We start from the raw sequence: 14,185 nt of genomic DNA, 5'->3' as shown, positions 1-14,185 counted from the left end.
TCTTATACACCCCTTACACCACTTTGTTCCTAGTGGTCTGCCCAGTGTCCTACATGCACTTTTATATAATAACAATTCGCACGCCCCCCAGTGGCCGCAGGAGGCGAGGACATCTATAGACGTCCTCCCGGTAATTTAGAGCCACCTTGTGTCCGTCTTTTAACTATAGCCGGGATACCAAGTGGTTAAAACAGAATGTTAAAAGCAAGTGAAAATTTCAAGCGACATTCTTTCATTCAGCAAATGTACAAAGGTTTTTCCTTTAAATATTCTCATCTGAAAATTGATCAGTGTCACCAGCATAAGACCCAGTACACAGCTATGCAGTTTGCTTTTGATACGTTTCTGCAGTGGTTTTTGCTGTGCATTTTGGCGCACGTGATTTTGCTGCGTTTTTGCATATTTTTATGCTTTTTTTTTTGGCCAATTTGTTGTTGGGCAGATTAACTGCTTGCCAACCAGCGCACGACTATATACGTCGACAGCATGGCCAGACAGGCAGAAGGACATATATATGTCCCCTTTAAGATTGCGTCATTGTGGATGCGCGCGAGCTCCGTGATCGGATCCTGCGGACTCGATCGCCGCTGGGATACCCGCGATCGTCTCACGGTGAGGAACAACGTGGAGATGCTGATGTAAACAAGCATTTCCCCGCTCTGCCTAGTGACAATGACAGTGATCACCGCTTCCTGCAATCGGAAGCGGTGATCACGGTCTTGTCACACACAGTCCATCACCCCTACAGTAAGAATCACTCACTAGGGCACACTTTACCCCTTCAGCCAGTGTCAATTTCACAGTAATCAGTGCATTTTTATAGCACTGATCACTGTAAAAATGACAATGGTCCCAAAAATGTGTCAAAAGTGTCCGATGTGTTCGCCATAATGTCGCAGTCGCAATAAAAATCGCTGATCGCCGCCATTACTAGTAAAAAAAAATATATTAATAAAAATGCCATAAAACTATCCCCTATTTTGTAGACGCTGTAACTTTTGCGCTTCAGCCAATCAGGTTACCGGTAACCAGACCCGGTGAACCTGATACGCTGAGACAAGTGTCATTGTTAACCAGAGAACGCACACCCCCTGCATCCTCTGGTTAACTATTTGGAAGCCCATTACAGCCAACAGGATGGCTCTGATAGCCACTTCCAAACACCAAACCAACTAATGTTATTCAGATGGCCGACGCTCACCAGGGGGCCGACCATCTGAATAGTGGGCAGCAGCGGCGACAATACAATGCATGAATCTCTATGTATTGTACACTTGAGTGACGGCACAAGAGAGAGAGGGGGCGGCGCTCCTGCATCCACTATGGACGCACCGCTGCTGACAGAGACTATAGGAATTATTTCATGTACTCTGTAAAGTGCTGCATAATATGTTGGCTCTATGGAAGTATGGCAAATAAATAATATAAAGATGTAAAGCACTGGAATATACTGCTTAAATGAACCATTGCTCTGTGCAATTGTAAAATAATTGACAATATTACATACACATAAATATTTTTCTGCATAGGAAAGGATTTTGGATCAAACAACACAGTAAGGAAATACACAGTTATTTTAGGAATGTCTCAGTATTTGGGCAATCATATTTCCTGCAGAACATTCCTGATGTGAATCCGCAGTGTGAGATTTCCTTTAATTGTATTGCTATTGCAGCAATAATCATTTTTGCGTGGTCTGTCAGCATGTCTCGGTGAATTATACACAGATTTTTGTTTTCTCTATTTCTCTGCAATTCTCAGATTACTTTGTGTATCTCCTGTCTGCAGGAGATAAAAATGAGGCTACTTCTGCTCTACTGCTTGGAGTTCTTTGTGACCACATGGTTTTGTATTCTCTGTATAACTATATTTTGCATATAACTGAATTTCTAGGTTCTTGCTGATGTATTTACAACTAACATGTCTACCACGGACATGTCTGCTGGGAGGTTTTGGTCTGATGTGTGTACACACCATCAGACCAAAATCCCCGCGGACAGAGAACGCGGTGACGTAGAAGACACCGACGTTCTCTGACACAGAAGATCAATGTTTCCACGCATGCATCGAATCAATTCGACGCATGCGCGGGATTTTGGGCCGCTGGTTATACGTCATAACCAGCGGACATGTCCGATGAGTCATACTAACCATTGGACATGTCCGACGGACATGGTTCCAGCCGACAAGTTTCTTAGCATGCTAAGAAACTTTTGTCCGCTGGAAACCTGTCCGCTAGGCCATACACACGGTCGGACATGTCGGTGGAAACTGGTCCGCGGACCAGTTTCAGCAAACATGTTCGGTCATGTGTACGAGGCCTAATACTTAAAGTGCACATGTGCTCAGACAGTTGAGATTTACATGTTTAAGGTGCAATAAAAGAACTTTAAAATAACCCCTCACTGACATCTGTAGCTGCAGGCACTGTGGAGAATTGAATTCTTAGAATTTACAACAGGATTTGGCTGCCTCCCAGCCTTGTAATGCAAACATCATGTGCTGTAGGTTCATTGAAACTTGACTTTTAAATCACTGATTTTGAGGATGATTTAATTCACAGTGCTTGCAGCTACAGAGGCCAGTTGGACCCCCTTCACACTTGGGTGTTTTTCAGGTGCTTTTGGGCTAAAAATAGCACCTGTAAAGCTCCTGAAAAAAAAACTCCCCTGCAGTCTCAGTGTGAATGTCGAGTGTTTATTAAATAAAAAAACAGTACCACTTACATATAGGTAAGGCTCTTCGAATAAAACAAAAAGCCGATCAGTTACAATATAAACGCCTGTCCTGTCGGGACGTTGAACAGCGCGGTGACACCAGCACGTCGCGTTTTGTCACAAGTCAGCCATCGTCCTGGGGCACGGGCAGTGTAATGACTTGCCGCTATACATAGCAAGGAACCGCGCCTCGGTTTCAGCTTTGGGCAGTTAATGCAACAAACACCATATTTGATTAGGGAGTATTGACAATATGCTAAGTTATGTAATGTATATCTAGTTAAAACTCATATTTATTTAATATATACCCGAACATAAACAAAAACTATATGGATAAAAGTAAAAAGATGACAATAATTGATCAAATGTCAATGATGGAAGAAATTGATCATTAAGTCGGCGACCCCTATATTTAAAAAATCTATTTTATCGCCACATAAATAAGGTCAAAACCTTGTATCATCAGTGCAAGCACATCATCTTTTATAGAGATGTTAACAGTGACAATGTGCGCCAAACATATCCAGAAAGATATCCTATTGCTCATTAGGAATGTGTGCCAATACAAGCACACCCATGTGGCAGTGATCGATATTAACCATCACTAGTGAGGGGAGGGGTAGAGAAAGGAAGCGCCACCTAAGTGCAGTATTAAGGAGGTTCTTTTAATGACACGTTGTACACAACACACTTACAAGAAGGTAAGGAAAGAAGGCTCATCTGTAACATCCTGTAGTCATCGTCCCGGATCCATGGGCTGCTTAGGAGTGAAGAAAGCAGAATGTGTGGAGTCTTCAGGCCTGTCCTGTGGCCATCAAATTTTCTGAAGAATTTTAATAATTATTAAGTGTGTTCCTGAACGACTACACTCCTAAACTAGACCGGATGTAAAAGATAACTTCCTACTCACCTTCCCCTCCCCTCCTTCCCTTGATACCCCTTTATGTTAATTTTGATTTTATAATATAAGATAATGAGCCATAATCCCTTGTTTACAGCATGATCCCGTTGGGGTAAACAGGGATTGCTAGTTACTTGTTTAAGCATCTGACCACTATCCAACTGGACTAAGGCCCTATATAGTTACTGTTTAGTAAAATGATAATTTTGAAGCCTACCCAGGCACACTGTTGAACACAGAGTATGACCAAGAAACTGTTGTACTGTTATGACTCTTATTTGTGCTTTATTGTGTATCTTTGAAAAATACAATAAAAACATTTGAAAAGAGAAAACTCTGTAGCCAATCATTAATTGTTTAATTTTCTTAACAGAAAAGAGAACAAGTCTTATACCATGCATGCACAACATTTTGTCAAGTTGCAAAAAAAGACTGAGTAGATCCAATTCAAGCAAGGATGGATGAACTGCTCGTCATTCTCTGTGAAAAATGGGCTCATTCATCGTTAGTGTGTTGCCTCTTTGCAGTTTGCAGGTCATTTAGATGCATCATCCAGTCATAGACCGATAGCCAATTTGGATTTTTAGTTTGATTTATCCTGGACAGTTGATGTTTTGGAAAAATGTACCATAAATGTTAGCTGCTAAAGCCTGTTTTCTCTTACAAGTAATGTTGTTCCTCTGTCCTAGCATTATACTCTTTGCCAACTGATAAAGACAAAATAGGAAGCATATCAAATTGCTTGTTATCTTTTAATGACATAATTTATCCATGTATTTATTAATATAATTTCACTTTGCAGGGCTGCTTAATATTAAGTGACGAGTTAAACCACACATCGTTGGTTCTTGGAGCCAGACTTTCTGGAGCTACTATTCGAATTTACAAACACAACAGTAAGTATCTTTAACTTGCGGTTTACTCTGGGGCTCCAGGGGAATTAGGTGTTGGCTTTTATTTTCAGTGTTAAAGAAATTGGTGCTAGATTATGAAAGCTAGAACTAGTGGATTTTCAAAGTTATTGCAATTTGTGTTCTGCCATTTCACAGAATACATATTATTTGTAATTATTGGCTTTATTCTTTTTTGTGCACTTGCAATAAGTGGACAAATTAGTAGTCGTTACAGGTGTGGTTAAAAAGACTCCCATATCAAGACACCATTTGGTCTCCAATGACAGAAACTAATTTCTAATATACACTATATTGTCAAAAGTATTGGGACACCTGCCTTTGAGTTGGCTCACCCTTTGCAGCTATTAGCTTCAATTCATCTGGAAAGGCTGTCCACAAGGTTTAGGAGTGTTTTTTTGGGGAATGTTTGATCATTATTCCAGAAGCGCATTTGTGAGTTCAGGCACGGATGTGGACAAAAAGGCCTGGCTTGCAGTCTCCACTCTAATTCATCCCAAAGGTGTTCTATTAGGTTGAGGTCAGGACTCATTTAGTTGAGGGAGGATTATGGTGTGGGGTTGTTTTTCTAGGGTTGGCCTTGGCTGTGGCTACCGGAAGTGGGAACAGTATACCTGTCACAGACAGGTATCCGCTCCCTGCCCCCCCCAAAAGGTGGCAAATGTGGCACCGGAGGAGGGGAGGAGACAAATGAGCAGAAGTTCCACTTTTGGGTGGAACTCTGCTTTAATGAGGACAGACATCGGACAGGTTCACTCCCAACAATCTTCAAAAAGAAAAACTTTCAGTAAGCCATGACAACTTCTCCTGATAAAAATCTAAAAGAAGAAGTATTTAATTTTGGCTAACCAAGATGGTCGAAAAAAAGCACCCAGAAGTAGCTGGGAAGAAGATGATAGCAATGGACCTCGTGAGTGTCAAACTGTTGGAGAGGAGGTGAGTGTTTTGGACTTTAGTTAGCTTTAAGTGCTGCATTTTTGGAACAACTTCATGAGTCACTTTTAATAAAGCCCACTAAGTTCCTTAAAAATATTGTAGCTTGCTTTAAAAAAAAATTGAACACAAGTAAGGAGGTACTGAAATTACAAATTTAGGTCAAGGGTTACTTTTTATAAGCTGATTTCCACTAGGGTTCATTTCAAACACTGGCTTTTCAAGATGGGTTTCAGAATTTAGAAACACTGCCTTGGGGTATACGTTTATAGAAGACCCCTTTGTTGTGCTTTACGTCTAATAAATATACATCAGATCCACAATCTTGGCTGATAAATGCCACTTCAAAAGCTTAAGCATATCGGCCATAGTCGAATAGTGCTCAGTCCTATAAAACTTTGTCAGACTGGCTATACGTGGCTGCGTCAGGTAGACATTCTTTAATATCCTTGACTACCTTTTAATTATGGGTGCACTTCAGTACCAAGGTTTGCTGAGCCAGTGTTTATGCTCCAGCCCTCACCATCGATTATACTCTATGGAGTGTAGTGTATGTAGAAAAGGTAGAAGGAAAAAAAACCTTTAGATAAGAGTGCTTGGTAATAAGGTCAACATAAATGTCAAATCAATATTAATAGTTATTTCTCAGTTGTAGATATTAACCCACAGTAACAAAGGATTGCATTAAGAGTTCATCTGATAAACTCTAACATCTGCAAAAAAATGTAAGCACACACTTTTGTTATGGGAGAGGGGTTCTGTCCTAAGTAAGTAACATAAAGGTTTATAACGATTATTCAAACAGTGAGTTAGGTCATTAGCCTAATAAGTGAGCTATTAATATAGGGGAATTGATTGGTGATGCTCACAATTAAAGAGGTTGTAAAGGTAAATGTTTTTTCACCTTAATGCATTCTATGCATTAAGGTGAAAAAACATCCGAGTATTAGCTGTCCGGTGCCGTGAATGAGCAGGCTTCTCGGCCGTATTCAAGGCTCATTCATTGGTTGATTGAAAGCAGCGCAGCCATTGGCTTGCGCTGCTGTCAATTACATCCAATGATGCGGCGCGCCAGGGGGCGGGGCCGAGTGATACAGTGAGCGGCTGTGGCCGCCGGCTGTATCGCGTGAGCGTGCCCGCAAGCACTGAACACCATGCGAGCTCGCTCGCATTAAGGTGTTGAGTTATTGCGGAGAGGAGTCAAAACAGCCACCAAGGGACCCCAGAAGACCAGGTTTGGGGCCACTCTGTGCAAAACGAGCTGCACAGTGGAGGTAAGTATAACAAGTTTGTTATTTTAAAAAAAAGTTTCACTCCTCTATTGCCTACCAAGTCCCAAAATAAATAAAAAAATTATTGTTTTGATCTACCACATTTAATTTCAAATCATATTGGCACGCTGAGAGCCTGGGCCAGCTGCCGATCAAGTATCCAGGTGGGTTTCCGACAACATGGTTGGGATTCTTCCACAGTCTGAAGTGGCTCTGTAATGTCAGCTGACGGCAAAATTTTCCAACTCATTCTGGGTCACAGGAGAGCAAAAATAAGTTTACTACTGTTGCCCAAAAGAGAGTTGTAGCCAAAAAAGCTTAGGTCATACTTATTTTTTAACTTCCCGCCTAGCTTATTGTCAAATGACGGCTGGGTAGGGCATTTGTCGTTCTTGTGGCACAAACTGTCACCAGCTGTGTCCACCGGACACAGCAGATGACTGATCAGTGTACCAGCCCACTACCAGTACCATGTCATCGCTGTGACCAATCACAGTAGATCACATGACAATTGTAAACAATGAATGGCTTTGATTCATGCCATTCATTGTATGCAATTGTGTTGCTAGCTATGATTAGTCATGGTGATCACATGGTACAGACAGGGCCATCTGTACTATGTGATTAGCTGTGGCCAGTCACAGCTAATAACAGCAATAAACACTGAATTAATCAATTTAATTCAGTAACAATTGTTGCTGACAGAAGTGAAATTCACTTGTATAAGCAAATATAATGTGTAAAAAAAAAAAAAAAGTTCTGGTCGCTTCTCCATAGTGTTACTATGATACCACTGTACTGCTCTGGCCACAGTGTGTTAAAAAAAAAAGCTGTGAAAAAATCTATAATTTTTTTTACATAATGTCACCAGTCAGTGTCCCTGATCACCACCACACCAGTTATACAATGATGTTGTACTGCACTGGTGACAGTATGTAAAAAAAATATATATATTGGGGAAAAGTTCATTTTTTTATTTTATTTCTTCATTTTCCAAAAATTTGTGACAAAAAAATAAAATGTAAAAAAACTCACCATGCCTCTTACTAAATACATTGGTCTGTCTACTCTCCAAAAAGGGATAATTTGGGGTATATTTGTAGTTTCCTGATCAGTTTTCAAATATATATGGCAAACACTCTCCAGCCCCCTCATAAACGAGAATGAAGTAAGATTTTTCTAAAATAGTAAGCAGCGATTTTTAATTTTCGTTTCCAGTTATGCTTTGTGAGCAAGAACATCTAACAAAAATAAGGTTGCTGTTATCCTAAATTGGCTGCAAAAGTGTAAATACTGAACATTCGGTGTCAGATTGTGTGGTACAGAACTAGCAGATTATCCTGTGAAAAAGTTGGTTTTGGTAGCCTAAATATTATACATCGTATCAAACTATCACTATTCGGCAAAACCAAAATCTTCTACAGCCTAAACTGCTTAAGCTGGCCATAAATGCTTAAAAATTTGTCCGGTACAGCTGCAATCGGCCGAACTTTGATCCACGTATGGTCAGGCTGGTTGTACACATGTCAATCTGTTAATCGACTTATGTATAATCAGCCTGTCGGAATGTTATAAATGATCAGTGCTGTTGGCACTGATCATTGCATTCTGATGGCGGAGACATCTCCCCACTGTCAGAATTAGGGCCGAAACAACTAATCGATTAATCGACAACTAATCGATTATGAAATTAATCGAATACAATTTTTATAATCGATTAATCGGCCAGTAACATAATGGGGTTAAAACAACTAAAATTAGCCCTTTATAGTACAAAAAAGTAAATCGCTACTGTAAATATTACTTTCACTGTCCCACAGTAAAAAAATGAATCCCCTACAGTAGCGATTATTTGCTCTTTTTGTACTTATTTTTGTTTTTTTTAACCCCAGTATGTTACTAAACTCATGCCCTGGGTTCACACCTCTGTTTTTTGGTGCTTTTTGCAGAAACACATTACAGTTCATTTACATATTTTCCTATTGGACACGTTCACATCCATGATTTTTTTTCAGCTGCTGCGTATTTGGAAAGGGCAAGGACTTTTTAACGCAAAACGGTGCTATTTTGTTTTTTTTTGGTTCAATATACTTCAATGGAGAAGCTGCAGAAAAGCATGTCATGTGTTTTTGCTGCAATTTGTGTTTTGTAATCTGCCCAACAACAAATTGGCCCAAAAAAATGAAAACATGTTAATTTTTTTTTTTTAAGGCTATTGGCCGATTAATCGAAACAATAATCGGCCAACTAATCGATTATGAAAATAATCGTTAGTTGCAGCCCTAGTCAGAATACAATACCACAGCGGGAAGGATTCCCTCAAACACCTCAAATGTGTGAATTGGTATTTTTTTTTTCGTTCAACCTGCTGGCTTTAGATATACTTTAAAGAAGTTGTAAACCCCAATGTAAAAAAAAACAGAAAAACTGTAAGACAAAGGCATAATGAACTAGTATGCAGTGATTGCATACTAGCTCATTATGAAATGCTTGCCTTAGAACAAAGCCCTGCAGCGACGCCTGCACACCGCTGACATCTTTACCAGGGTTTCTTCCGGGTTAGCGGGCTCTGGAGCTGTGATTGGCTGGAGCCGTGATGAGGTCACTCCTGCGCATGCACGCGGATGACGTAATGGCCGGGAAATACAGTAATTATTTCCTAAATGGTGCAAGTTTAGGAGATATTTACAGTACATATAGGTAAGCCTTATCATAGGCTTACCTATAGGTAAAAGCAAAATAGGGGAGTTTACTTCCTCTTTAAGTACAGGGCTAAGCATGGCCAACTTCACAGCTTGGTACACAAATTCTTTTTCAGCAGGCAATGCCTCAAAAAAATTAAACAAAATAAGTTTCTAGGAATAAAAATAAAAGATAAAAGAAAGATGAACTTTTTTTAATTCTTTGAATTTAGAGTATGGCAAAACAGTTCTCGATTGTTCTGTTATTTCTATTGAACACCAAGGAATGCTTTTGTTGTGGCTTTTTGATAGAACATTATTTTGGACCATTCCCCAAAGGGGGTTCTGTTTTCTTTAAATAAGCACACAATTCCAGTTTGTCTATTAAATCTGCGAGTTACTGTTGTGCTTAGGCTGCCTTTCAGGCTTAAACTCTGGGTGACACTTGACATTTGACTGTTCCTCCAAATTTCAGGATATGCCATTTACTAGATGTGGTGAGATAAATTCTCGCCTTGTCTGTTTCTTTTTCTTTCCTCTTTCTTCACAACTTTGAAATCCTACTTCTGTTTTGTAAGACAATATTTGGAGAATTCTTAAAAATAGCCATTATTAAACAGTGTCCTGCACTGAAAATGATCACATATGGGTTGAAGAATTTTCATGCGATGGTTGTAGCAATCTATTGGAATTTAACCACAAAATGTTTAAATGATGGAATATACTGAATAGGGTTGTTGCCTTTTATCATATATTTAGATGCTAGTTGGTTTCTCTAACAAAAATGTCTGCTTTTGTTCTCAACCTTTTCCTTTATACAGGATTAAAGAGGAAATTCAGGTAAAAAAAAATAGTAATTTAGCTGCTGTGGTAACATGGAGGGATCTCCATCTCTCACAGCCCTACTCTAAATCGGAAATGGACTAGTGAAATACAAGACCAGACAAGATCATAATACAATACTCAGGTTTCACCAGTACAGTAGTTGTTACTACAAATTACAATTACTCTTTTCTTTCCCTAATGAAGTAAACTTGGTGGTGGTGCCCTTATCATCATTATTTTTGTCAAAAGTGAACGGCTAAGCATTCATCTATATCTTAACAGTCCCCCTAGCTACAGTGGTGAGGGAGAGGGGGTGGGGGGTGCAGGGTGACCCTGCTACACCTAATACCATCCCCTCCTCTCGCGGCCGCGGGCTGCCTATCTGTACGATCCCGGACGTCACAGCCGAGCAGCAGAGAGAAGCCGCCTCCCCCTCCTCTATGTTTATGTGTAAACAGGGGGAGGGGCCTGCTGTGCATGTGCCGCTTCGCTGATCTGAGGTACTGAATGGGGGGTACACTGAACGGGGGTCTGCATTGAAGGGGGTCTGCACTGGGGGGGGGGGTCTGTGTAACATGCAGAGGGGGTCCAGAGCTGCAGGGTGCTGTTTAATATAAAGGGGTCCAGAGCTGCAGGGTGCTGTGTAATGTAAAGGGGTCCAGAGCTGCTGGGTGCTGTGTAATGTAAAGGGGTCCAGAAATGCCTGGTGCTGTGTAATGTAAAGGGGTCCATAGATGCAGGGTACAGTGTAATGTAAAGGGGTCCAGAGGTGCAGGGTGCTGTGTAATGTAAAGGGGCCCAAAGATGCAGGGTGCTGTGTAATGTAAAGGGGTCCAGAGATGCAGGGTGATGTGTAATGTAAATGTGTCAATACAGAGGTGCAGTTGTGGAGGGGGTACACAGTAGTGACAAAGAGATATTGAAGGATACAGTGGTATGCAGGGGGCATAGTGGGGTGCTTTTTAAATTTTAATGTGGGGGGGTGCCAGATATAGGATCCACCCCCGGGTGCCAAATGCTCTAGGTACGCTCCTGCCACAAAGAGAGCAGTGACACATGGCTGTCTCGGAAAAAGCAGATGAAGACATATGGGCTGTAACTGACATTTTAGCTTTGCTTTTTTATGTTGTGTGGGAGGCAAGATGGTGGCACCCAACGAGCACATAACTGGGTTTCCAGAGACGGACCAGAGCAGAATTTCTGTTCACTGAATAGGCACCAATGAGTTATTCATAGCTGAATTGTTCATATTTGGCAGCAACTTCCATAAACATTGACAAATTAAAAGACTGTTTAACCTGTAATTTTAGCTCTTTATTCCCTGTGAAGATAGATATGTAGTCTCTGCCACCAATAACTTGTTTTAGTTTAAAGAATATACAATGGCTAAATTGCCCAACTACCTCACGCAGGAGAATAAGCCAAAGAATTGATAAAAATCACTGAACTCCTAGATATCTGTTCCAACTCAACGACTCACTACATAGTGAAGGGAAGTTTAGAATTGGAGCCCTGCGTCCACATTCTTTTAACTAACTGGCAAAATAAGTTCCTGTGTTCTGTCCTTACAGATTCCTTTAAAAACAAACTATTTCCATATTGTCCTTCTCTTTTAAAAAAATAATAATAATTTTCTAGTTTCAAATAACAAATTATTATAGGACCTCACATTCCTTAAATAGTTATTTTTGGCACCGGAAGATTCATCTCCCTTTTCTCTATGCCAATACTGTCTTGCTCCAATCTCCATTTTTTTTTTCATTGTGGTTTTATTGTCTGGAAGAAACCTATCCAGTACATCTCTGTAATACATGCACATGCCACCATGTTTTATCCCTTTATTAATGCAATGCCGTAAAGCTATTCGATAATTGTAAAATAAATCACTCCATACATTGGAGTAAAGGGCATTCTCTGACATACACTGTACAGTGAGGGGGAAAAGTATTTGTTCGCCTGCTGGTTTTGTACGTTTGCCCACTGACAAATGATCAGTCTATAATTTTAATAGTAGGTTTATTGTCTCAGTGAGAGACAAAATAACGTCAAAATAATCCAGAAAAACACATTTCAAAAAAGTTATAAATTGATTTGCATTTTAATGAGTGAAATACGTATTTGACCCCTACGCAAAACATGACTTAGTACTTGGTGGCAAAACCCTTGTTGGCAATCACAGAGGTCAATTGTTTGTTGTAATTGACCACCAGGTTTGCACACATCTCAGGAGAGATTTTGTCCCACTCCTCTTGGAAGATCCTCTCCAATTCATTAGGGTTTCGAGGCTGATCATTGGTAAATCGAATCTTCAGCTCCATCCACATATTTTCTATGGGATTAAGGCTAGGCCACTCCAGGACCGTAATGTGTTTCTTCTTGAGACACTCCTTTTTTGCCTTGGCCTTGTGTTTTGGGTCATTATCATGATTAAATACCCATCCATGACCCATTTTCAATGCCCTGGCTGAGGGAAGGATTTGATGGTACATGGCACCATCCATCGTCCCTTTGATGTGGAGAAGTTGCAAAAAAACGCACCCTAAGTATGTTGTTTCCACCTTCATGTTTAATGGTGGGGATGGTGTTCTTGGGGTCATAGGCAGCATTCCTTCTCCTCCAAACATGGGGAATTGGGTTTATGCCAAATACTGTATTTATCGCGGTATAACGCGCTCCCGCGTATACCGCGCACCCCTAAAGTTGCCCCCGAAATTCCTGTAAAAAAATTATATGATTTCATTACTTACAGTTTTGGTGTCTTCCCAGCGTCCATCATCCGGTCCGGCGTCCGTCTGCGGCCTCGATGGTGTCCTCCCGGCTTCTCCAGCGCGTGCCTCAATTTGAGTCCCCGCTTCCCGTGCTCAGTTCGAACGCTTCCGCCGACATATACTGAGTGCAGTACACTCGGGTACATTCAGCAAGGCTCTGTGTCGCTCTCGCTCACGCTCTGTGACGTTTATGCGTGAGCACAAGCGAAGCCGAGCCTGGCCGAATGTACCCGAGTGTACTGCACTCGGTATATGTCGGCGCAGGATTTCAAACTGAGCGCGGGAAGCGGCTATCGGCGTATATCGCGCACCCACGATTTCCCCCTTATTTTAAGGGGAAAATAGTGCGCGATATACGCCGATAAATACGGTAGCTTGATTTTGGTCTTATCTGACCACAGCTCTTTCACCCAGTTTTCCTCTGAATCATTCAGATGTTCATTAGCAAACTTCAGGCACTTCTGTACATGTGCTTTCTTGAGCAGGGGAACCTTGCGGGCACTGCAGGATTTCAGTTATTCACAGCATAGTGTGCTACCAATTGTTTTCTTGGTGACTATGGTCCCAGCTGCCTTGAGATCATTGACGAGATTCTCCTGTGTTCTGTGCTGATTCCTCATCGTTCTCATGATCATTGAAACTGCATGAGGTGAGATCTTGCATGGAGACCCAGACCAAGGGAGATTGACAGTTATTTTGTGTTTCTTCCATTTGCGAATAATCGCACCAAATGTTGTCACCCTTTAACCAAGCTTCTTGGCACTGGTCTTGTAGCCCATTCCAGCCTTGTGTAGGTCTACAATCGTGTCCCTCACATCCTTGGACAGCTCTTTGGTCTTGACCATGGTGGAGAGATTAGAATCCAATTCATTGCTTTCTTCTGTGGACAGGTGTCTTTTGTACAGGTAACAAGCCCAGATTTGGAGCACTCCCTTTAAGAGACTGCTCCTAATCCTAGCTCGTTGCCTATATTGAAGACAGCTGGGAGCAAGAATTCTTGCTGATTGCTACAATTATGACCTGTAAATATGCTTTAATGTCTGACTTTGAATGGAGGGCATTGTTTCATTAGAAAATAATTGCTTTTTATTAAAGCACACTGGGATAATTGAGTTCAGCAGTAAATAATTCAGAATTAGCTCAACAAATTAATTATTATAAATTATTATCAAAATATG

At 40.9% G+C, this 14,185-nt stretch overlaps 1 protein-coding gene across 1 annotated transcript in view; it reads left to right on the top strand.

Annotated features, from left to right (window-relative positions):
• The window catches only part of LOC120937800 (serine palmitoyltransferase 3-like), a 211,917-nt gene that overhangs the window by 104,345 nt on the left and 93,387 nt on the right, over positions 1-14,185 (top strand). Inside the window, exon 6 of the mRNA XM_040351291.1 lies at positions 4,421-4,514. Within this exon, the coding sequence (XP_040207225.1) occupies positions 4,421-4,514 (94 nt within the window). The remainder of the gene's footprint in view (positions 1-4,420; positions 4,515-14,185) is intronic.

This window comes from Rana temporaria, chromosome 4 (genome assembly GCF_905171775.1).
Source record: "Rana temporaria chromosome 4, aRanTem1.1, whole genome shotgun sequence".
NCBI classification, from domain to species: domain Eukaryota; kingdom Metazoa; phylum Chordata; class Amphibia; order Anura; family Ranidae; genus Rana; species Rana temporaria.
Note: the sequence above shows the minus strand (reverse complement) of the source record. Positions and strands in the feature narration are given on the sequence as shown.